At 42.6% G+C, this 24334-nt stretch overlaps 3 protein-coding genes across 9 annotated transcripts; 2 read left to right on the plus strand and 1 right to left on the minus strand.

Annotated features, from left to right (window-relative positions):
• The first annotated feature begins 2420 nt into the window (after window positions 1–2420).
• Window positions 2421–13181, plus strand: LOC112286796 (uncharacterized). 7 transcript variants are annotated; one of them, XM_090252808.1, is made up of 18 exons: window positions 2421–2828; window positions 2998–3106; window positions 3285–3385; window positions 3519–3620; window positions 4869–5990; window positions 6310–6448; window positions 6673–6809; window positions 7025–7226; window positions 7530–7768; window positions 7981–8092; window positions 8295–8439; window positions 8627–8772; window positions 8926–9098; window positions 9379–9723; window positions 10022–10068; window positions 10265–10467; window positions 10622–11479; window positions 11666–13181. In XM_090252808.1, exons 5-18 carry the CDS (start codon window positions 5715–5717, stop codon window positions 12502–12504), a joined length of 3861 nt encoding a protein of 1286 aa, XP_090108934.1. In that variant the 5' UTR covers window positions 2421–2828; window positions 2998–3106; window positions 3285–3385; window positions 3519–3620; window positions 4869–5714; the 3' UTR covers window positions 12505–13181. The 7 variants fall into 7 exon arrangements, with proteins under 7 accessions (XP_090108934.1, XP_090108932.1, XP_090108936.1 ...); XM_090252806.1 differs by having other exon boundaries at window positions 2998–3385; XM_090252810.1 differs by lacking the exon at window positions 3519–3620.
• A 97-nt stretch (window positions 13182–13278) lies between these two features.
• On the plus strand, window positions 13279–17855 carry LOC112286797 (beta-glucuronosyltransferase GlcAT14B). Its single transcript, XM_024529077.3, has 4 exons — window positions 13279–15785; window positions 16041–16116; window positions 16453–16568; window positions 16853–17855. Exons 1-4 carry the CDS (start codon window positions 15125–15127, stop codon window positions 17362–17364), a joined length of 1365 nt encoding a protein of 454 aa, XP_024384845.1. The 5' UTR covers window positions 13279–15124; the 3' UTR covers window positions 17365–17855.
• Window positions 17856–18249: 394 nt separating this feature from the next.
• LOC112286798 (eukaryotic peptide chain release factor subunit 1-3) lies at window positions 18250–21490 on the minus strand. Its single transcript, XM_024529078.3, has 6 exons — window positions 21064–21490; window positions 20619–20820; window positions 20119–20464; window positions 19574–19973; window positions 19130–19253; window positions 18250–18942 (listed from the first exon to the last, which is right to left on the minus strand). The coding sequence occupies exons 1-6, from the start codon at window positions 21192–21194 to the stop codon at window positions 18817–18819; spliced, it is 1329 nt and encodes a 442-aa protein (XP_024384846.1). The 5' UTR covers window positions 21195–21490; the 3' UTR covers window positions 18250–18816.
• Between the last annotated feature and the right edge of the window lie 2844 nt (window positions 21491–24334).

Raw genomic sequence — 24334 nt, forward strand, 5'->3', positions numbered from 1 at the left:
TGTGTGTATGTTTATATATATATATATATATATATATATATAATTCTTTTACACAATTTATATTTAAATACATTTCTTGTTTCAAAAACAAGTAAGTTTGAAATGAGACAGTGTTTGAACTTAGAAAAGATCCTTGAAAAGAATCATGCTTTTATCCATATATACATGCACAAATACACATCTTGATTTCAAATTTGTTTTTGTTTTTGTTTTTTTTTTTTTTTTTTCTGCATTAGGACATGTTGTTTTCAAAATATTAAAAAACAATATATTCACATGGAATGGTTTTTCATGATCATACATAACGGTAAGCAGAAACTTTCAAATCTTTTCTAACTAACATCACTCTCAGCTATTCAATGATTGTTTTTATTGTAAGTACATACTTATATTCAATGCATGCCTAACCTTGAGTTTTAAATGTTCCACTTAAACTCCATGTGGTCAAATGCAGTTTTGACTTCTTAAGTAATCCAAAAACTCCTCACTTTCAATATTAAAAAAGTAATAAATAGATTTGACAATTAATGAAACACATTCACAGTAGAACATATTTGATGCAGAACACAGGTGCTTTCATAAAAACTTCCAAAACCAAATCATCAAATCTACAAATAGGAATAAAGATGTTTTAAAGTATCTTTAGTGGTTTAGAAAGGTACAATTTTTTTCAACATATTAGTAGAAGCAATGCAGGAGCATGACTGAAACATTGAAGACCAACAAATACATGCACACCCCAAACAAGAGCCAATGCCAAACTCTTGGCAAAGGGTGGGAAGATCAAGCCACAGGACAAACAAGTCTTGTGATCAGTGTGCTTCAAATTTCCAGAAGGGTGTTCAATGGGGACCCCAGAAACCAATCCCCCCCCCCTTCAAACCCAGACAGACAGTAAGGGAGCCAAGATAGGTATGTGTGCACAGCAAGGGGGGGCACCCCACCAGCCCTATATTTTCAGTGTACACTGGCACTGCTGCTGCTTATCATGAAGTTGCCCCCTCTTCCCCAGCCTCCTCCTCCTCCTCACAGTAGTAGTACCCTACCCCAGCAATTGGGGGGGGGGGGTGTGTTGGGACACAGCAATCCATGGGGGGCAGCACAGGCCAGTGATGATATAGTACCCCCATCATATGAAAATCAAGTATGTGTGTGTCTGCAAATTGACTTGTCCCTCCTCTCCCCCCTGCTGCTTTGTTTTTGTATCACATGCTTGGAGGGGAGAGCCCTAAGTCAGTGCCTGTGCCTGTGATGGGTTGCACTGCTTCACCCCAACAGGAACCATCCAGGCTCTGCCAGGTTCACAGAACTCCCTAAGACTGCAAGCAAGTGAGCAAGCACCCCTAGTAACACAGGGCTGAACCCAATTGCAAAACTCCCAACCTTTGCCCCACCTGGTGATGGATGTTATGGTGGGGTGGTGTTACTACACTCCCAGGGAGGAAGGGATGTTAATGGGAGCTGTGCCTGGTTTGGTCTGATCTGCCATAGCCTGGCTGTGCCGTGTTGGTGTCAGAGCGCCCACATGATGATGGGGCTAGAGTTGGACTCAACCGCTGTGGTTATCCTGCTGCGCTACTTCATGTGAGCGCTGTACTAGCAGCCAGCCAGCCAGCCAGCCAGTTGGAGACACACAGCAATTGACACAATGGGGTTTCATTACCTAGTCAAGCTGGAAATTGATTGCATGGGGTGGGGTGCTGTGGTTTTATTGTTGCGTCGCTCGTCAAGTGCAAGATCTCACTCTGGTTGGTCTTTGTGTGGTTGGAGTAATTAGGTTACTGACTTACTTGCGCCGCATGGCAGTGACGAGTTCTTACGACTTTTCAAGCATCGAATTCACTTTGAGAGAGGGTGGTCCACAGTAAAAAATATAACAACAAAAAACGGAAAACTCAAGAGCAAAGTCCAGATTGGAGCAACAACATCAGCCAGGTTTCAAGGAGGAAGCTTGAGTCTAGCCTGAGTTTTAACCACTGACAAGCATATTTTTTTGTGCGTTTTTTTTTTTTTTTTCTTTTTTCTTTTTTCTTTTCTTTCTGTGAGCTGTGAAACGCTTTTGGGGCGTTTGACAAAGATCTTTCCAGACTTATAGCCAATGCAATCGATGTCCATGTACAAAGGATTTTGGGCCCATAGCACACCAAGAGAGTGGTAATTCACCAGTACAGCTCCCACACTTGAAACCGGATTTTCAGTCATTGTAAGTCTTCCTCTCCCCAGTCTCAGTGACTACAAAATTCGTGAACTTCAGCGATTTTTTATGGTCCTTGCAGCCATGCTTACTTCGTAACCGATTCTGGTGGCGTTGGAGTTTTCCCACACTTCGACGCTGTACTTCAATTTCGAATGCGAAGGTTAATATTTTATTCACAACAGCCCACAACAAATAAATGTATAAATAAACAAACAATTGAAACTGAGTCGGAAATTGCGACGAGTGAGGCGAATTGGGTTAAAACCTGCACATCAGTTTGAAGTCTAGGACTACCAACTCGCTTGTTGCCCTACTGAGCTATGACCTCAACAGCAGGGTTTGCGTAAATCCGCACTGTCTCTCTTCCTCTCTCTTTCCCCCCTTTCTCATCCATCAGTCGCCGCCATCTGAAACGTTTCGAATATGCGATAGGCTGCTGAGGCCAGAGGGGCAAAATCGACAGTGGTTGCAGACGGATGGTCGAAGAAGCATGCTGATCTCTCGTCCTCCAATTCCGCTTCGAACAGATAGAGTTTCTCTCCGCGCAACGGCCCTGCACTGGCAGAAAGTAGACACGTTGGGGGATGGAGTGATGATAGTCAACCATGTAGCCGAAGAGGACATGGCCAAGGTACATTTTCAAATTCAGTTTCAAGGGATGCTGTTGTGGTGCGCAGAAGTTTGAACCGCTTTAGCATTGGACTTTTACTTCGGCGACAGTACGTCTAAATATTTGGGGAACTGCACACTGCAGTTGCACAATCGCGTTGCCTTATGCGAAATTGGGATGTGCATTGCAGGAATTGAGCTAGAATGCAGGGTGGATCTTCAAAGTGAGGTCACTCACGTAAGAGTATCTTTCTCGTTGGTGATGAAGAAGGTTTGCGTGAGCTTAGTTAAAGTTAATGTGTGAGTCCATACACACACCCTCCCTTCCTTCCTTCTATCTCTCTGCGTCGAAAGTTGCGCCCAGGACATGACGACGTGTCTTCCTGTCTGGACCATTGATTCCTCTTGCGGAAACAGCTCTGGTTTTCTAGCACATTGGGTAGTTTTCTCATTCCAAGACACGGCTTGTGAATATCAGAAACCCGTTTTTTTCGACTGTGCCAAGTAAGACAGCTGAGTTCGGCTCTCTTGTGCGAAACTAATGCGCTGGTGACAATCTTCATTCTATTCACTCCTCATGTGAGTTATGCTCTGAGTACCCAGGGAGGTGAATGCTATGGATTTATTGGGTCCAGGTTTCACACGTCATGAGGTGGTGTCTCTTTGTATGGAGGATTTAGCTGTGGATGATTTCTAACGTCCCATTTCTCAGTTCTGGACAGGATCTTTTTTTCTACAACAGAAGGCTGAATGCCACTTAAAAACCACGCCGTAGCTCCTTCATGTCGATGACCCTGTCCACCCATGCTAGAAGGTGATTGACAAATGAGGTTTCATTGCAGAGTTGCATTTTCCAAGGCTCTGAAACTATGATAATTGTACGTTAAGGTGGGGGGAGGGGGGTGTACAACGTCGCTGACAAGCTTTATCCGTAGCGTAGGCACATAACTGTTGCTTTCAGGTGCTTTCTGTTTCGTTTAGTGCCACCCATGAAGTCAAAAGCTGCTGATGTTTTTATGTGAGGAAGTCCGTCTTGTCAGGATGTTTTTTTCTCCATGATCTCGACAGCTCTAGAATTACTCAGATTGCATCATCCAGAATGCTGGAGCGAAAACCTTGTGACCTGGTTTACGCACGGCATTTAATCTACTGGGCGTGTACTGGAAGAGAGGTTGAATTCAACGTTGAATTTCCCTGTTATTTGTTTTTATTATTGGGTAGGGTAGCGTCTGCTCTGCGTACTGTTCGATGACACATTGCCTAATCTCCTTATGTACAACGTCATTACAATTCCTCCTCCTACAGTGGCACCACGTTGCGGATAGAGGCCTTCGATCCGGATGATGTCTTACCTTTATCTCTCCCTTCGATACCTTGGACCCTTGCAACGATGTGCCTTGTCACAACGTCGAGTTTCATTTCAATTTCGTGGTTATAAACCACATTATCCATGCATGAGATCCCATAGCCTTTCAAAAAGATCTCTTTTATAGGGGAGTTGAAATCTCTGTGGAAATTATGGGTTCCTTGAGAGCAAGGCGCTGTTCCGCCTGAAGCTTAAATTTTAATCACAGGTTTTAGTGAACGCATGTATATCATTTCTGAAACTCCAATGCCTAGCAAGAATCTTGGGAGGTGTTTTGCGGGTAATTTTTTTTACTTGCTTCTGTTCCGGCTGATGCTAATGTAAACATAGTATGGGCTAGAAGATTTTGGATTCAAAAAGTTGCTTTATGCACTTCGGCAAGTTACTTACAAAGCTTTCTTCTGCTTGAAATGCCTATTCTGGTGGAGGATGGATTGTTTCCAAGATACTTCATGTTATTGCTGGTAGACCTATGACATTGCTGATCGAAGAGTGGTTGTAAAAAAACTAAACTGAACTGTCACCGAAGCTTCGATGTGAAATGACCAGGTTTCTGTGAGCTTTTTAGAGCGAGGGAAACAGAACACTGGCACATGGACTGGCCGAAGATATCACTCAACTGTGGAAACAAATGTCTACCTTCAAGTACCTATAATCTAAGAAAAGGTGGGTGTTGTCTTCGTGCTGATGTTGCAGGTGCAAACCAAGGGGGTAAAGACTTGTATACTGATCTGCACAGCAAACGAATCACATGTCTCGTCTAAACAAACCTGAGGCATCAGCGGATTGATGCTATGGAAGCCTTTTTGTTTGAATCCCTTCTGAACACTCTTTTTCAACCTATTAGTAGAAGAAGCGACACATATATTTCCCGAGTGACGCAGCAAAGAGTTTGAATCTTGTTCGAGAGAGAGAGAGAGAGGGAGAGAGAGAGAGGCCTTCATTCTTTCTCTCTACTGCTGTACTTCAAACTGGGCAGAGATGTTGGAAGAGAAACATAGCTGTGAACGACATCTTCTTCTTCTCCTTCTTCCTATGATTCGACGTCTCAACTCTAACCCTTCACCATCGAGATTCTAGCAACAACTGGGTGAAGCTACACTTCACCGCATTCCTTGGTCCAGATGGAAGGACTTCACATTGATGAAAAATGAACCCACATTTACCTTCAGCCACTTCGGATTGTTGGACATTAAGCCTTTCAGCTCCAACATCTTTGTTCAAAGATTGTCGGCAAAGCTACCAAGGCTTTTGAAGCCTCGTGAGTGGATTTTAGTACTAATGTAGAAGTATATACAATGAAGTCTTCCTAGTTGGTAGGTCTTTGCTCTGCATCGCTGGGATTCTACTCCCTCTGAATCTACAGCTTCTGAGTGCGCATGCTTTCAGCAACTATGCCAACATGATACAATACTGGGAATGGCTTCTTCTGGCTTCAGTTCGTTGTTCTCGTCTACGGCACCACCGCCTCTCAACTGCAGCATGCCTCTATGGTTCAACATTTCATTTGTGTTTGACTCGGCAGTTGGATGAAGGACACTCATGGAAAACGTCTCCAGCAGAAGAAGTATGAACACAGGCTCCGCAAGCTCTCTGCTCATGGATACCTGCAAATTGATCCCGCTGTGGTTGCATTACGCATTTTTGCTGGCATCCCTTGGTGCAGTTCTCGTGAATGGACAAGGCAGCTTAAGGATCTCCTTCACAGAGATGCCCTTGAGCATTTCTTCCAGCAGGAACACAACATTCCGCTTCGATGTAATGGACAAAAACGGTTTCAATCCTTGTACTGATCAGCAGTGTTCGTTCCGATGCAAGGTGTGTGTCGGTTTTTTGAAATTTACATACTGATTTAGGATTAAGCTTCGAGATCGATGCACTCGTAAGACTTGGAAGCATATATGCTTGAATGTGGTTCTTGTGTAACTAATGCTAAGTAAGTGGATTATCATAATTCTTTGATTCCATGAAATTAGTGTCATAGGAGGTAGCTGACGGCATTTAATGGCAAAATTCCGAGCTACTCGTCAATTACGAACCACAGCAGGGAAATTCCTAACAGAACAAAGCATTTGAGGTAGTATGTTTTACATGTTGAAAAAGCCACCGTATCAACGCCAGTTGGGAGCGTGTGCAGCTAGATCAATCTGCCTTTCAAGACTGTCACGGGGGTCAAGCTTCCTTCCAAAACTTACCAGATGGCGAGCATGTTTTTTCCGCACTTGCACAGGTGCTGAATGGATCTCATGCATCATCAGAATTCAGTTGGATTGTGGGTAAGCACAGAAATACCAGACCAGTTGGCTTTCATTCATGTTGGCATGAAAACACCTGCCTTTCCTAATCAACCGACACACACCTTGCATCGGAACGAACACTTGTTTCTTCTACCATCCAGCTTTACTTTCTTCTGGTAGGGTTGCTGCATTCGCAGGCTACGATGTAACCTTCCTCTGGACTTTCTTAGCCCCTCACAAAGCTATTCTTGTAATGTCTGTAGACACTATTCCTCCAACGGCTGTATTGGATGGAGGTCGCTCCTACTCAAACGAAATGAACGCTACCGTGAACATTTCTTTTAGCGAAAAGTGTGAAAATTTAGGAGGCTTTGTCTGCACGAACATCAGCTCTTGTGAGGTACATGGTGGAACGAATTTGATTCTGTAGCTAGTGCTTGTTTGACAAATTCCAAGTAGGGTTGATCAGAAAATGTATGGAGTGAATAGTCGTGTGCTGAAACTGGAGATATGGACTGATCAGTTTGAAATGCTTGTGTCCAGCAGCTAAGCTTGGCGTTACCCATTTCGTTTTGAACGTCACGTACCTGACCTTGTGGTTTCTGGCTTGCTCAGCTACGGGTGTTCGGAGAGGGAACTGTTATCCCTTACACTCTGAAAGAAATAGAGAGGGGGCGAGTATACACTTTGGTTGTCGAGTTTTCCAGGGATGTTCCAAGAGGCAGAGTGGTTGTTGCGCTTGCGAGAAGTGCTTGTGCTGATGCAGCTGGAAACCTGTTCAAAAGGAAGGAGAATTCTTCGCTTGTCATTCACTATGGTATCAGAATTGATCTTTCCACATTCTTAAATATTGCAGACTCGGTTTGATTTGACCTTACATTCTACCTATATTTTCTTGGAATTCCTTTCAAGTAGTGATTTGTAAGCGCCAATTTAATGTATGTTTTCTTCGATTCCGAAATGTGCAATCATCGATGAAGCTCTCCTAGTTTTACCTTAAATTCGAAAATGTCGGTCTGGAACATGATTTTCGTGATCCTGCCTACTATCTGTTAGATGTTGATGTGTTTGAAACTGAAAATATGGATGGTTTTGACTCGCTTTCGCTGTTGGTCTGCAGATCGAACTGCACCGATTGTGAATTTGTGGACCGCTGTTCCTGATTTCGATATTGCAATTGGTAGTGAACATCGAACGATTCAAGTCACTAACAAAGCCTCCAATCTCAGAGTCTATTTGGACTTCAATGAGCCTATCACCACGACTGCTGAAGGGCTGTTGGGTCTGCTGAATGTGAGCAGTGGTGTTCTCACTGCAACGCATCGTAGAACAGCTTCAAATCGGCGTTTTGGTTATCTGGTAAGCTAAAGCGCCTTGGTATTCTCTTACAGTAACATGTCAACTTCCAGAGATAAGGCTTGGAATAGCCTAAGAATTGTGTCAACTTCTAGAGAGGAGGCATATTTCTTAGAGCAACTTTCTTACACGCAGATCACTTCCGTGGAAAAGTCTTTGGAGATTGTACCCAAGTAAACTATCTCTATTCATAAATTCATGTCCTAATTGTGCAGCTGAGCAACGTCGGCAAAGTTTCAGTGGTGACCATAACTCTTCCAGGCAACGTGGTTGCCACTAGGTATGGTACACTAGTGCCGAGCATCAGCAGTACAACATTTCTATATGGTACAGTCTCAAAGCCTAATCACTTCTTAATAAACGATTATTGGGGGTCTTTCTTCTTCATCGTGTAGCTGAAAAATTCTTTGCATCAACATCTGCCCAGCTGCAAAGGTTGAGATTGATATATTATTTCAAATTAATAAACTGCTGAGTTTGTGCTCTAAACATTATGCACGATTTGTTTGTTGTTGTTTTTGAAATGCAGATATGGAGAGACCAGAGGTGCGTCTCATCACGTCCTCTCCTGCAAAGACGAAGAATCATATTGTGCCCATTGAAGTGCTTTTCACAGAAGCTGTCTTCGGATTCAACTCTTCGGGTGTATTAGTGTCAGGGGGAGCATTGACAAGGCAGGTGCATGAAGATCTATTGCACGTCGAGTCTCCTAATTAGAAAGCGCTCTAATACGCATCATGTGATATTGTTGTAATACTCAAGAAAACACAATTTAGAAAAAAACCAGGAGATAAATGATAACGAAAACAAAAATAAATGATAAATAAGTATTCCGCTGCTGATCACAAGTCTCCGCTGCAGCTTTAGAGAAGTATCAAAAAACACGTATGCACTGGAAGTGTATGCGGTGGATGACAACGTCGTGTCAGCCGTTGTGCCTGAAAGCCAATGTGTGGATGTTGCGGGAAACTCCAACTTGGCGTCATCCATTTTACAAGTGCGACATTGTAAGCTTCTTTTGCCAAGCAGCAATGTCTTTGCTTGCTTGCAAATGTAACTTAAGTTATATGCGTGATGATACTAAATGCGTGATGGCAACTTTGAAAAGTATTTCAGTACAATTCAAGCCTGCAAGATTGAAGGTGTGCCTGATGTGCCAGATACAACACCAGCTGTCTCAGTTGGCCTGTGTTACTTAACAACGGCGGGTTTGTTATCCACTGCTTTCGTGTCGGGAGTTCTTACGGTCTCCTCTACAATTCTTGCGGCTGTTGGGGCTTTATCTAACGGAGAACCTGGGTCGATTAGAAATGACCCATCAAGGAACTTTTTGGTACGTGCTGTGGTAGTTTCTGTTTCTGTTTCTGTTTCTGCGAGACTTTGAAGATGCTAGACGCCATTGATAGTGGGTCCTTCCGAGTATTCGTTTATGTGGTCACTGGTCACAGCAGCAGCAATGAACGGTTCCTCTTTTGTAATTGGATGGTGTGTGGTTCAACAGAAAATGACCTAATTAGGGGATTTGGATTTAGGATGTTCAGAAACAAGCCTAATAGACTTTGTAGGTTTAGCAACTTGTAGCATTGACGTAAACTCTCTGTTGCGAGTTGCAGGGCATGGCATGCCATCTTCAAATTTTTGCTCTGTCAGACTGGTTATCTGTGAGCCTTCCCATAGAGTATCGGGAGGTGACTAACGGTCTGCAATGGCTGATACCACATCTGAGAACCCCGTGGCAAGATAACCAGAAAATGTCCAACGCTGGATTTGAGATCGAGCACGAGGTTATGACCAGCATCCCAAGGATAATTAGAAACTCGTTTGGAAGGAAACGACGATTACTTGCAACGGGAACCAGTTATGGTTCAACTCTTGTTCATAGAGGACGCATGCTGGGAACCAACACGACAATGTATGGACCCGCTTTTCAACACCAAGATTACGAACTTTATTTCCTGGTAGGGCTCTCCCTCTCCTGCGTCTTTTCTTTGAAGATCTCCACCGGTAAAGTTTTCGGGATCTGATGTTTGTCCTGCTCCTAAACACTGCATTTGATCAATGCTGTTGTCATCACATCTAAGCCTGTCAAGAACACATTAGGCTAGCTCATGTAAATGCACATGGTTTCCAGTCAACGTGCTGCGAAGCTTTGTTTGCTTCTAGGGATTTTTTTTTTCCAGTTAATTTACAGAGAGAAATATCTACAGTAGCTATCGAGGTTGATCACCTAAGTTTTAGAACTCCTTCACTTTGCAGAATCCATGGCCAGGAATGAGCAGCATGAAGAAAAGAAAGTATTCGGGGTAAGCTAAGAACTACTCAAATTTCTGAGTGATAGCATTTGTTGTGACGGAGGAAAATGAAGTGTGAGAATCGCATGCCAAACAGTTCTACGTTTGATCATAGGTGATCAAACCACAGTCGCTACCCTTCACTCCTTGTGGTTGACATCTTTGGTTTTGCCCACACCTTGCAATCGGTCTGTTGATTCTGTTGCAGATGGCAGGATTTCGAGAGGAACATCTTCTGGATTTGTGTGGTCGGTGGAAGCTTTTGCCTCCTACACATACTTGTTTTGCAATTCCTACGCAGACGGTCAAAATCATCTCTCCGAGGAGCTCTTATTTTTCCACGGCCTGAGCTTTTCTTCTTGGTTCTTGTAATGCCTGGCCTCTGCCAAGCGTCTGCATTCATCATCAGAGGTCAGCAAAAAAAACATTCTTCGGTCCAGTATTTCAATACATCATGTGTAACATATTAGCCATGCCCTATGTAGACAACAGCGTCAATCTTCTTCAGGTGTTGTAATTGATAGAAATGACTTTCTAATGGTTTCATTCACTCCAATCCATGCAGGTGGCACAACTGTTGGCATTGCAATTGGTGTCCTCCTGCTCTCAATCCCAGGAGTTTTCTTGCTCTGTTTGATAATTCTCGTTGTTCACGGAGTCTGCTTTCGAGCACTAGTACAGTATAAGGAATTCCGTCCCCGGGATCACAGCAATGTCTCCTCTCAAATCCAAACCAACCGAGGTCTTGTAACATACCTCACAGGCACAGGATTTCCAGGAATGTGGGTTCGGAGGAGTCGTCTCGCACTGACGTTCTTGCCGAGGTACGGGCTATTCTTTGAGGATCGCAAAGGCCCTCCCAGGATCATCGCTGTGGAAATTGCTCACAAGTACAACAACAACAACAGCACGAGGGATGGAATAGGCAACATCGTTGATAGCGTTGACACCGATGAAAATGATAGTGATGAAGTGGAGGCATCTTGTTTCAATCAGGCAGTGGGCTGTGCTCGAGCAGCTTACATCCTGCTGGACCTTTCTCGACGAATCGCTCTTGGCGTGCTGTTTGGGGCGTATCCGCGGTCAGATCAATCTTGGAGCCAAACTGGGCTGGTCTTTGGGATCCATCTCGTGCAGCTCTTGTACCTCGTGCTGGTCAAGCCTTACAGAAAAAGAAGTGTACAACTAGTTGAAACCATCTCTCTACTCTGTGAAGTGGGGGTTTTCTCAATGGCCTTAGCGCTGCTCGCTAAAGGGGACCCAACAGAGAACCATTTCGCCATTGGAATTCTGATGATTGCGTTCCTGCTCATCAGTTTTGTGGCGGAGCTGGTGAATGAATGGTACGCAATCATGAAGCAACTTTTGCATCTGTCAACAATACAAGAGCCTTCTCTGAAGGAGGGCCTCAAAATGCTAGCAGGTGAGTGATCGTTTGTTCAAGTAAAGAATCCTATGTGTAGTTCTTAGGCCTCATTATGAAACGTGAGTACCATGAGAAAGGCAATTGTGGCGCTCGGCTTTACACCGTACCTCAACGTCGACGAGTACTCGTCGATTCCTCCAGATTGTGTCTTCATTTTCTGAACCCTTTCAAACAAATTTGCAGGAGGCATTATAATCCCATTCATGCCGCGTTTCACATGGTCAAGATTCATAAACTTCCCTCCGCCACCTCCGACTGGAACGGCACCCCAGCTTTCTTCCTCACGATCCATCAAAGGAGAAAATGCGCCACGGGGTACGCTGGAAAGACATATACAAGATAGCACAGCCCACCTGGGCAGCCCACTGGAAATCGCCACAACTCCTGGAGCTTTTATCTCTCTGTACCATCCTGAATCGCCAGCGTTTATCGATCCCAGATCCTATCGAGGTAAATCAAGGGATGGAGACAGTGGTCCACCCTCAGGGGAACTTCGACAAGAAGAAGCTCAGAAAACGTGGAGCAGTAAGAGAGCTATCGAGGGAAAGAAATCAAAAGGTTCGAGCAAGGACAACAAAACTGAGGAGCTGAGGATGTTGAGGGAGCTTGCTAAGGCAAGCTTTTCTCGGCGGACAAGAGATGACGATTGTGGAGCGGAGCAAGGGGTGGGCACATACAGGGAAGGAATGGGCACCCCTGTCGGTGCTTTCTCTCCAGCTGGAAGCCCACAGAGAAGGGGACAGAAACGATATGCCCGGCGCAGGAGGGAGTTCCAGGGAGTCCCTCAGAAATCCATGGTAGGCTACACCGACGACTCCGTCTCGGAGGCCACTTCTGAGGTTGATACTCTTCACGAAGACCCTCCATCTCTGCCAGATCCCAATACCTTAGCTGATTCAGCAGCACCTTTTGTGGCATCCTCCTCTACAAGTAACAAAGGTTCAGGTCACGGCGAAAGTCTACCTTCGAACCTGCCATTCCGTGAACTTGGAATTGCAATTCGACCTCTCGAGGAACGCTGAAAACCCTAACATTCTTTCCCTATGACGGCAAGGACTGCACAGTCTAGTGATTCTCTTCATACTACTTAAATGCAGTCCTCGGTACACTCCGTAGAAGCATACGAGATTCTTGGTAATCGGAATCACCGCACTCCAGACGCCCTAATTCTGCAGGGATGATGGGCCTTACGCCTGCAGCAATGCACATAGTCAGGCTTTCTACAAACTTGGCTGTGGGGACGACTCGAATCTATTTCTCAGAATTCTGCGCAAGATTGACTGGCGCTAACGATCATGGCAGAGATTCAGGAAACAAGGTCTCTAAGCTGAACATATTCTTTTCGCAGGACACAACGGGAAGACTTCGTGCGCAATCTACGCAGATAAATAGGGCAAAAAGGCTGTAGGGATTATTTGCTGATACTTCAGGTGTAATCTCCAATATTGAGAGATTGCCTAAACACGGTCGTTCTCAGGCTCCTGGTGCAGACAGAATCTCTAGCCGACTTGTCTCATTGACAGTGAAGACTGAACATGATTCAGTACAAATTTTCTTGACGTTCCAATTCTTTTTGTTATCCTTTTCATGTTATGACTTAGAGGTCTTGGATGTTTGTGGAGGGTATTGATAAGTAATAAATCTGATGTACCAGCTCCTCCGTGATACTCGTAATATGAAACCCAATGAGTTGATGACATACATTTTAATTCTATTGCGTGATGCAAGCCTCTAGAGGCGTTGTAATGCAAATCAAAGCGGTTTCTGGCTGAAACAAAAAGCTTGAATGGAGAGTGGTTTACATCCGCCTCGCAATTTCAAGCGGAAGCATTCATGGTACACTGGGTGAATGTATGCACCTCACTTTGGTTGATCAATGACAAATTTTTCCAGAGGTTGTTCCCTCTCCTGGAACATCTTTATTGAAATAACCCAACATAGTTATGGCAATAGTGATTGCATTGATAATCGCAGATCGTAATCTAACGTGCTCTACATCATGAAGTTGGAGATGAGGAATCCCGGAAGAGTGAAACTGACTATCGTGCAATGCGACTCATACCAAACAGACTCATAGATCCATAGCGGAAGCATCGGCAGTAACGGCGCTTGCCGTTGAGTTCCAATGTAGATCTTTGACTTGGGAAGACAAGAAGAGCCGTAGCTGATTGCAAGTTGCTTATCTCTGAAAGCGGCTTTGCCTCCCCCCAAGCGATTCAAGCAAGGTTCACACGTAAATGAAAACTTGGAGACGCCCACCGCAACAGGAATCGAGTTCAGTTAGTTTCTAATTTAGAACCAACCACCCAATCCAAATAGTAGTAGGTGGAAAAAATTCCCATTCGTCTGGTGTTATGGCCGGGGAAGGAAGGTGCGACGGAGTCATTGAGGCACATTCCATATCATCCAACTCGAACTTCAATAGCATAGGGCACGTATTGCCGTAGATCTATCTGAAGAATAGATCCCCTGCCCCTGCCCCTGCCCCTACCCCTACCATTCGGCACGCACTTCGGTCGCGGATTTGGCGCCCACTCGACCTACATTTCGCGCTATCAACATGATTTTTTGGTCCTCTTCTTCTGCTTTATTTGAGCAATTTCTGTGCACGTGGTTTTGCATGATAATTTGGCTTGATCATGTGGGTCGGGCAATTGTAGGTGGTGATAGTGGGAGTTGTTGGAGTTGGTGGCGTTGGTGGCGTTGGCAGAGGCCGACGTTCTCCTCTGTCTCCTAGAATCGCTCTGCAAAATGCGGCGGTTGTTGTAGGAGTCAGAGAATGCGTCGTAAAGGATCTATTCCTCGCAGTTGGGTTTCATTGAGTCCGCGATTCAGTGGCGAATTGTGAGAATCTTGACGTACAGATACGGCGGAGATGCGAGGGATAGGTTAGGTGGGATTTCGGAATAGCGAGGAGAAATGGGTTCTCATTTAGGGAATGTGCTATTGTGTCGTTTTTTTTCGGATAATGTGCAGCAAGGCCACCCCTGTATGATTCTGTTGAATCTGCTTCAAAACTTGAACCGACTGCAATGTAAGCCCAAGGAATTGAATAGTGATGTTTGGCTTTCAGAGACAGAGTTGTAAATTTGGGGTGTAGCAAGTCTCGTGGAGCCATTCTCAATGTGCACTTGAATGTAATCCAGCTGGGATCTTGCTCCGATGTTCAATGCGCCTCGGATCACACCTTATACTATACAGCTAGAATGCTGATTTCAAGAACTCTCCTGTGTATATTATGAGATGGATTGCAGTCTTTTCGTCACTCGGTACACCAACTGGTGAACACAAGTTTTGAGTTAGATCCATTGGTAGGAGAGTGCTTTAGGTTTGTGATCTGCATTGATCAATGCATCTCAGGATTCAGAGATTTTTCGAGCCCAGAGTATCTGCGGTTGTCCTCGAAACGTTGCGTTCACTATGATGCTATGCAAGCTGACACGTGATGAACGCTAGAATTTCGCTTTGGAAACCGAAACCTCATGAATTGTCTTCAGAGTTTTTGACTCCGAAAAAAAAGCATGTGGTTGTAGGGTTGCTTTGGCTACAAAGAGTCTCTGTTTCATTTCACCTCAATTGCTCTACAGAGCTTACTTCAGGTCCTTGTTGGCGACTGGTTCCCGCTGGGACTGCCCTTAGAAAATGATGAGAGTAGGTTCTCTGTCTCAGAGCAGGTTGCCTACATCGTCACGATTCTCTAGAAGTGCTGAGAAGGCTGCGTATGAGATGAGGAAGCTGATGCAAGTATCGCTTTCTGTGTCCAACATGGAACAGAGATGGATTCTGTCATTGTTGGCCAGTGCCATGATCTCTATTGCACTCCTACTACTAGCAAATCTCACATGGGGATTCCGTGGCTATCAACCTGTTCTCTCGGTGCAACGAAGCAGATATTCTAATCAGCTTCAAAGTACTCTAGAGATTACCAACAATAGGACAATGGCTATCCTGCCGCCTCCACCCAAGCTTGCGTACTTGATATCAGGCACTAAAGGTGACGGTCGCCGGATGCAACGATTACTTCGGGCCTTGTACCACCCCCACAATTATTATCTTCTCCACTTGGATCTTGAAGCACCCATGCGTGAACGCGCGGAGTTGGTGTGGCATGTGAAGAAACAGCTCGTGTACGAAGAGGTGATGAATGTATTCGTGATTGGGAAGTCTAATTTGGTGACATACAGAGGACCAACAATGGTCGCTGCAACGTTACATGGAGCCGCTATCTTGCTCAGAAAAGCCAAGGATTGGGATTGGTTCATTAATCTGAGCGCATCGGACTATCCTCTGGTCACTCAAGATGGTGAGTTGTATTTCTCTTGGCTTCAATGTTTGTGTTTTTCCTTTCGTTATTTATGGTGCCTATTCTCCTCTTCGCAGTTGCTTGAGTAATCTATTGGGATCATTGTTTATTCATCAATTACATAGAAAATTAGCTTCTTTGAAAACGTGTTGGTACCCCACACTTTTTCAATCACCTCGAATACTTCATGGCATCACTCATACCTGATGTCACCATCTGGAATACCCTTGTTGAACTCGTCCACTGTGAATGCAGATCTTCTTCACGTTTTCTCATACTTGCCAAAGGACCTCAATTTCATCGAGCATACAAGTGCTTTAGGTTGGAAAGAGTAAGTAGAACATCTTTGTATCTGACTTAAAAATCTCGACCTATTTGTTGACGAAATTTCATCAGGCAATTAACCTCGTAAGCAGGTAGTTCCTGGTTTAAGCATTGAGCCTTATTTGGACTAAATAATGACGTCTTATATATGTTATATTCTCGTGCATTCCCCTGTGTAGTCCAGTTTGCGTTCAGAGTGTGTTTAATATACTTCAAAGTTGCAATTTTCAGTTCTTTGTGCAACAATGTCCGTATTGAGCACACACTGATTGTTGGTGTTGGATTCTACCAGGCATCACCGTGAATTCTGAATGACACGTATACTTGGTTTACATAATTGCAGGTTCCAGCGAGCGAGGCCCATCATCATGGACCCTGGACTGTATCAAAAAAAAAAAACTAACATCTATTGGACTACACAGAAGCGGGCCTCACCATCTGCATTTCGTTTGTTTACAGGTGTGGCTTCTCGTGCTGGGCTTAATTTATTTTCCCTCTGAAAGTCAACTTTTAAATGAATCCTGGATGAGCCCAACAGTTTCCAAGTAGCTTTATATATACACCATTGATGCCAATGTTTTCATTTTAGCATTGGACACAACATTTTTCTCGCTTCTGTGTACTTTTTGTTGACAGGTGCGAATTTTAGTTTACATAATGAGTCATGTTCGGAGATTGGTATGCCACACGTAGTGAAGGTACTCATAAGGTCCGAATTTGACTGTTGCTGGTCCTTTTTGCAGGCTCAGCATGGATCGCACTAACACGCTCATTCATGGAGTATTGCAATGTGGGTTGGGACAACCTCCCACGCACGGCATTGATGTATTATACAAACTTTTTGTCGTCCCCTGAAGGCTACTTTCAGACTGTAATATGCAACAGCAGAGAATTTCGCAACACAACTGTCAATCATGATCTGCACTTCATCGCATGGCACAATCCTCCCCGGCAACACCCAATAACCCTCTCCTTTACTTTCTATCGCAACATGACCAAGAGCGGCGCACCTTTTGCCCGGAAATTCGACAAGGGCAGTGCAGTGTTGGATAAAATTGACAGAGAAATACTTAATCGGAGAATGAATGAATTCACTCCGGGTGGTTGGTGTATAGGCTTAAATGACGATCCGTGTGGAGTTCGAGGAGATCCCACTTTATTGAGACCTGGACCAGGTTCACGCAGGTTTGAAGAGCTTGTGGTACGACTCCTCGCACATCCGAACTTCCGGTCACAGCAATGCGTGGGTACTTGAACCAGGATTTCTAGATATTCAGGCTGTTTTACAGATTTTATAAAGATCCTTCTGCACAGTGCCCTCATCCAGGCTAGCGAAGCTGAGCAGGTCGTAGAGGTGCTTGCTGTGATCATAGTCACCTGCATACAAAATACATGATACAGGACCGAGAACGTGGTAACCATGTGTGGATTAGAAAATGAAATACTTGGGAAATGGACAGATGAGCTCAAAGCTGAATTGTGATATTTTGTCCAACAATCAGCATGAAATCATTTGAACGCTTTCCTGATTCGCACAGGTCTCGAGTCAAATAACCCTGCAGCTCAAGCATTTTTTTAATTTCATATAGTTATTGTGATTCTTTTTCTAGTAAGTTGTTGATGAGTTGAGTTTGCGAGAAATGTTCTTAGGGAGTTGAGAGTCAAATTTACTTGGCTATTATTGTGCAATTCTGGTCATGGACCTAGAATGCTCTTCGTGATCAGTAAAAGTTTCGAGTTGTGGAATACCATAGACTGCAGGAATGTATCAATACATTATCTATTCTCAAAACCTAGCATGTTAAAATTGAAGTAGCCTAAGAAATTATGCTTGGATGATTTCGTATGGAAATGTATGTTTTATTCGTTTTGTGAAAATCGTTGTATAAAAATGGAAAAATAAAATATAAAAAAAACTATCCACGTAGAGTGTAATATAAGGTAATTTACATTCTATTCTTGGAATGAAATATATTCAGGTATGCAAGCGAAGATTAAAGAAATCTTAATTGAAATTCAATATTGCATAAGTTATTTTCTTTAAGTCAATCATTTCAGAAGTTTTGTTTGATTCAGTAACTACAACGAGTACTTTCTCATGAATTTGTATTCCAAAAATACATATCATTGAAATACTTAATAGAGAGAAATCATCAAAGTTATTAAATTATCTGAAGTTGGGCTATAGATAGCTCTCAACTGAAAGGGTTTGCACAAATTGTACACTACGTGTGCTTCGTTCACTCTGGCCGCAGAAATCAAGATCTCATGGGCAATATACAGCAATGTAGCCTCAAAGCAACCAGAACAGTTACCAGTGCCTTGAACTAATCCCCGAACTTTGAGACAAAATTTCTGAGGATGCACCTCCATTTTGAGGGTGCACACATTGCCTACTCGCCACTCTTGCAATCTTCCTACTTACTCTATTCTGTACAAGTTTGCAGAACACAACTTCAGCTCACATCCCGCTACCGAGGATTACCCGTAAAAAGTTGTGCCAAGAGCATACGTGCTAACAATGGAGCTTGGTCACAACTCCCACCAAATGCTTACTATAATTACATCCTAGACCCACTGAGATGAAAATATATCCACCGTGACCGTCTTTGTAACCTAGTGCAAGGTAAATTTGGTAGAAATAATTTTCCATTGAATTGCAGCCTAAATTGGAGTTCTTGAGGTCATACTAATCGCATATGTTCATCTAATAATCCTCATCAAAATCCTCATCGTAATCTCCGTCTGATAATTCGTCAAACGTGCGCATATCAAGTTGATAACGCAAAATTCCACCGAATCCTCCAAATCCTCGACAAAACTGTGACCCTTCCTGTAGGACAGAACAAGATACACATTTAAAGATTACACACCGAACCTTCAGCACCGACGCCGCCCAGATTCATTTCAGATAACATACAATCAAAACAAATATCATCAGCAGAAAGACTTCTTACCCTTATTCTATGACACATCGATGGATAAGGTCACATCCCACAACCAAAAAATATGTTAAATACCTGAGACTTGTTCGTAACAAATTCCAACGCACAACCGAAACTCCTGTACTCATTAGCAAGCCACTCCAAAAGTGACAACTTTTCCTGAACCTCCAACTCTGCCTGAGACTCTGACACCCTGAAGCTGCAGGTATCAACCATAACGTAATGTAAACAACGTGTAGCAAAAATTAGGTACACACGATGTCCACCAGAAGCTTAAAACACCCTATCTTCCTAATCAAATCTGACCTAGAAGATTCAACTTAAAAATGAGAACGATACATAAAAATCATTGTTCTGTAACAGGTACACACGACAAATTCAAATATGATTAAAAAAACTGTACATCAATAACTTTCGTTGACACATCAGAAAACAATAAATCCAATACCAACTGCACAGTGCATGCCTTCCCTACACAACACAAGTTACGAAAACCAGCCACAGAAAAAAATGTCATACTTGGATTGGTCCGCTTCTTGCTCCTTGGTGAGATGCTTGATCACGATCTCCCCAGTTACCGCGTTCTTCAGCACGTATCGGTTCGTGTCCAAGTTCTCCCACACGATCAATGTCTCCACCGCCCCCATCTCCAGAGCCTTCAGCGTGTCGTCGATCCCGAACACGTACTTCCCCGTGTCCTGACTGATCTCGTCGAAGTACTTCCCGATCAGCCTCTTCTCCTGTATGAACTTTACGTTCGCCAGAATCTCCGCCGACAGCTCGATCGCCTGGTTGAACCCGTTGTCCCCCCCGTACGACACGTCCACTACGTTCAGCACCTTCGCTTGCAGCCGAGGATCGAACATGTCCGACTGGCTCAGCTCCGTCTTAAAATCCGCCGAACCCGCCAGAATCAACCCTACGCTCCACACACACACAACCCTCAATATCACCACCACACTCTCTCTCTCTCTCTCTCTCTCTCTCTTCGCCATCACTCCTTAAACCCCGCACTCCACATGCACACATGCCCCACTCCCACTCACATCCCCCATCCCCCCTACCTGACACATTCGGCTGACTCGTCGCCGGGTTGATGTAGAACTGCGTCGCCAGCTCCGCCGTCTTCCGCACGTAATTGTGCCTCTTCTCCATCCGCAGCCGAGCGAAACGCAGCGCCGACTGCCCTCCACGACCGTGCTTCTTCGGTAGATCCACCGTGAACTTGTGCAGCACCTCGCGCGTGTTCCCGCTCAGAGTCCCAAACAGCGTCCCGTTTCCGTCCATCACGATGAACCCGAACTTGTCGTCCGACTCCAGCAGCTCGTTCAACGCCTCCGTGTGGAACTTGTTGTCGCACAGATACAGCGATGCATTGATGGGCTTGAACGGCTCGAAGTCGATCGTCACCTGCACCACCAACCATCTTCCACTCAATCCCCTTCCCACACTTCATCCTCACCATCCTCCTCTCACGCTACACTCCACCCCGACCTCACCATTCCACAATCCCCACGCACACCCGACATCCAATGCACACAAAATACATCCCATGTATATGCACCTTCTTCTCCTTGCCATCGTCCGTCACAATTGTGCCTGTGTACAGCACCAGCCCGTTTGGGGGCACCTTGTTGTACAGTTTCAGCCTTTGCTGCGCAGACGTGATGGCTCCCAACACGGACTGCCTGTTCACCCTGTTCTTGATATTGGAAGCTGTCCCAAACTCGTCTCCGAGCATCTTAGTCACCCGGGAAACTTGATCCCTAAAACACAACCACCATACCAAACCCTCCAATCAATAATCCGAAATGCATAATTTCGCTACAATAAGATATGCAAAGATTAGCGCACCAAGAACACCATCACCGCCTTGTATGAATACCACAAATTCCTCAAGAGACTGCCTAAACTCACACCTCTTTCTTTCTCTCGCTCTCTCTCTCTCTCTCTCTCTCTCTCTCTCTGTTGCTCCTTCGCTCACACACAATCCGCAACCCGAAACACACCTAGGAGGCATGATGAGCGAAATCATGGACGTTCCATTGCCGCGAGCCGACTCCAAGGCCTTGATGAGTTTCTTAATTTTCCATATCGTAATATTCTTGTCCTCGTCTGGTCCTCCGCCAAAGTCCGCCATCTCGACGTCAACAAATCTCAAACGCGCGCAGAGCTCCCTCCTTCACTCTACCCTGCTCTGCCCTGCTCAAACTCCCACCCAAGCCCCCTCTCCCTCAAATTGAGCTCAAATCCAGAGATCCGACCACCAATCTGACCGGAGAATCACGGAGAGTAAGGGGTGGATCTCAGTGGTGTCCGATACGGCACGGAAAAGGAACACAATCGAGCACTGAAGACAGGTTTTTGTCGCAGCACCAGGGTGCGAAAGCGGCAGCGTCGCGCTGAACTCCCTGAGCCAGCCAGCGAGGTGGCCATTCCCAGAGTTGGAAAGTAACCCCTCCCCCCAGTTGGGTAGGTAGCTACATGGACGTCGTATGCCGCCTCCACGTGTTTTTCTCTGTCTGACGTGGCTGCTTGCATTATGTGAATATCTGGGTGACAAAGTGGTGGACAATTGGAGTCGTGGCAGGAAAGTTCTAGTACTTGACTTTTCTATGTTCCCTTTATTCGTACATGAGGGAGCTTGTTCCCTTCCTGCTCTGTTCCCAATGGTGTTGTCGCTGACGAGATGAAAAATGTTGACGGTTTAATTCCATTTACTCTATGTATATTATTTGTTGTATTTGTGTGTAGTGGTCAAGCTTTTAAGAGATGAGAAGTGTTACAATGCAACTGTCTTTCTTTTGGGCACCTTAAGTTTAGGAGAAAAGATGAGAGGATGGATTTTTTCAATTTTTGGTTAGATGAAATTGAAAAATCTCCTTAAGTTAGCATTGTGCTAAGAAAAATAAGTCTTAAGGTTCTAAGAAGAAAATATGAGGTGGAATGTATTTTTTTTCTTACATGAAATAAATGACATAATTATCTAGGATTTTTTTTGGATCCATTTCAAATAGATTTTTTAAAAATTGGAAAGTTGTATCAAAAAATGCTTCAATTTAGCATTCTAAAAGTAGATTAATGTATTTTTTATAAATTTTAAAATAAAGATTTGAATTGATATATATATGGAATTGTAATGAAAAAATGATTTGATCTATTTTATAGTCTCTTTTTACTTCATACAATATCAAAAAGCTAAGACTTTTAAAGAAAGATTTTTTTTTTTTTATTTTTATCAAAAGATGTACCTATTAAAGACATGAATCTCAAAGAAAGAAAATCTCAATGCATTTTTGTGTCACTCGAAAAGACTAGGAGATTATTCAAAGAGTATAATATATTAAAGTAGAATAGCTATTGCCAAAGGCAAAAAGTTTAGAGAGTCTTGAAACAAGACTAAGAACCAAAAAAGTATTGACAAAAGTAAAGAAGGCTTCACTCTTGCTTCCATGTATACTATTTAACTAAGTGCTATATAGTAATGTTTTATAGGACCTCCAATACATGTTGACTTTGCTAAATACATATCTTAACTTGCAAGGCAAGTTTTACATAAGTGCGCCATATGGTTAGCTTGTTCTGTAAGCTACTAACATGTGAGGCACGTAATTAACTTATTGACCAAGTTTTTGACCTATCAATCAACTACAAACATATATAAAGTTAAAACCACGTCTATAAAGCTTTTAAGAAGCTTTTCTAAAAAATATTATAAAATTAATTTATTAATATCTACTTCTATGTAATCATATAGATAACTAATAGAGTAAATATATATATCTGTGATATTATCTTTTTTTTTAGAGACGAGTTATATGAGAAGCAATCATCATCTTTCATAGATCTTGTTATTCTTTATCTTGATTTTGATGGATGTCGTTGATAAAAATCCTAAATTTTCTTTATTAAATTTGCAAGATTCTTTGTTAGGTTTTATGTACATTCATTAATATCATATCTACATCAATGAATAAGATATTTTAATCTATTTTGGTACTACCTTGAATCTAAGGCTTCTTCGACTTTGAACTCTTAATTATTATCTACTTCTATAGAAAGATGTGGTATTTGTCTTTTTTTCAAAATATAAATTATCTTCTATGGTTCAAAAAAAAAAATACATAGAATACGGAATGGATCTTTATAAAATTTGATAGATATAATTGATAAGCAATATGATTGAATTTTTTACAAATTTAAAAAATTTCAAGCCTATAATGGTCTAACTTGTTACAAAGATGAGTAGTCTTGATATTACGATGAAGTAACCATACCTTGTCACCCACATTGAGTTGTGATTGTTCCTTGTAATAAGCATGTGCATTGTTCTTTTGTCATTTTTAAGTTTTTTTTTTTTTAATTGTATCTTCATTGTTGCATAGAGCTCTAATAAGCAATTTGTCAAATCTTATGCCACAAGATTATGAACTTTTAAAAAGTCAAAAGTATCAAGTCATGGATGATAACCATAATTAGTAATATATATATATATATATATATATATATATATTGAATAGAAGAATATACTAAATTATTGTATGTAAACTTTGCTAACAATAAAAGACTTATTTAATCACCTTGATGATAATTAATGATATCCATTAAATATTACTCTAAAACTTTATTCATCTATTTAGTTTGCTTATCAATTTGAAGATAAAAAGCCAAAGAGAGCTTTATATCCACTTTTAGAATCTTAAAAAGGTTTCTCCAAAAACTTGATATAAATTAAATTATCTTATTTGATATAATATCTTTGGGCAATCCATGATAGCAATAGATATTATCAAAAAAAAGCTTAGCTATTTTTTCACTTGTTATAGATTTTATACATGGTAGAAAATATCCATCTTAATAAAATGATCTATTATCACAAGTATAGAATCATATAAAATTGAGATTGAGATATTCATAATAAAATCCATAGAAATAAAAGATCATAATTGTTTTGAAATAGGTAATGCTTGAAGAAGTCCATAAGATTGATGACAAGGAGTTTTTGATCTAGAACAAATATCACATGATTGTACAAAAACTTTAATTGTCTTTGACATTTGAGGCTACCAAAAATCTTTTAATATTAGCTCCTAAGTCTTATTGTATCAAAAATATCTGCTTGTTAGAAAGTCATGACAAGCTTCATGAACATGAAAATGTACTTATATTTTAAAAATATATGGATGAATTTTGAAATAGAATAGGTATCAAAGACATAAACTAGAAGAAGATGCATAAACTTAAAAAATTTGTATTAAAAGAAAAGTAATAAAATAATAA

The sequence above is a fragment of the Physcomitrium patens genome, chromosome 9 (assembly GCF_059467195.1).
Source record: "Physcomitrium patens ecotype Gransden chromosome 9, ASM5946719v1, whole genome shotgun sequence".
Classification (NCBI taxonomy): domain Eukaryota; kingdom Viridiplantae; phylum Streptophyta; class Bryopsida; order Funariales; family Funariaceae; genus Physcomitrium; species Physcomitrium patens.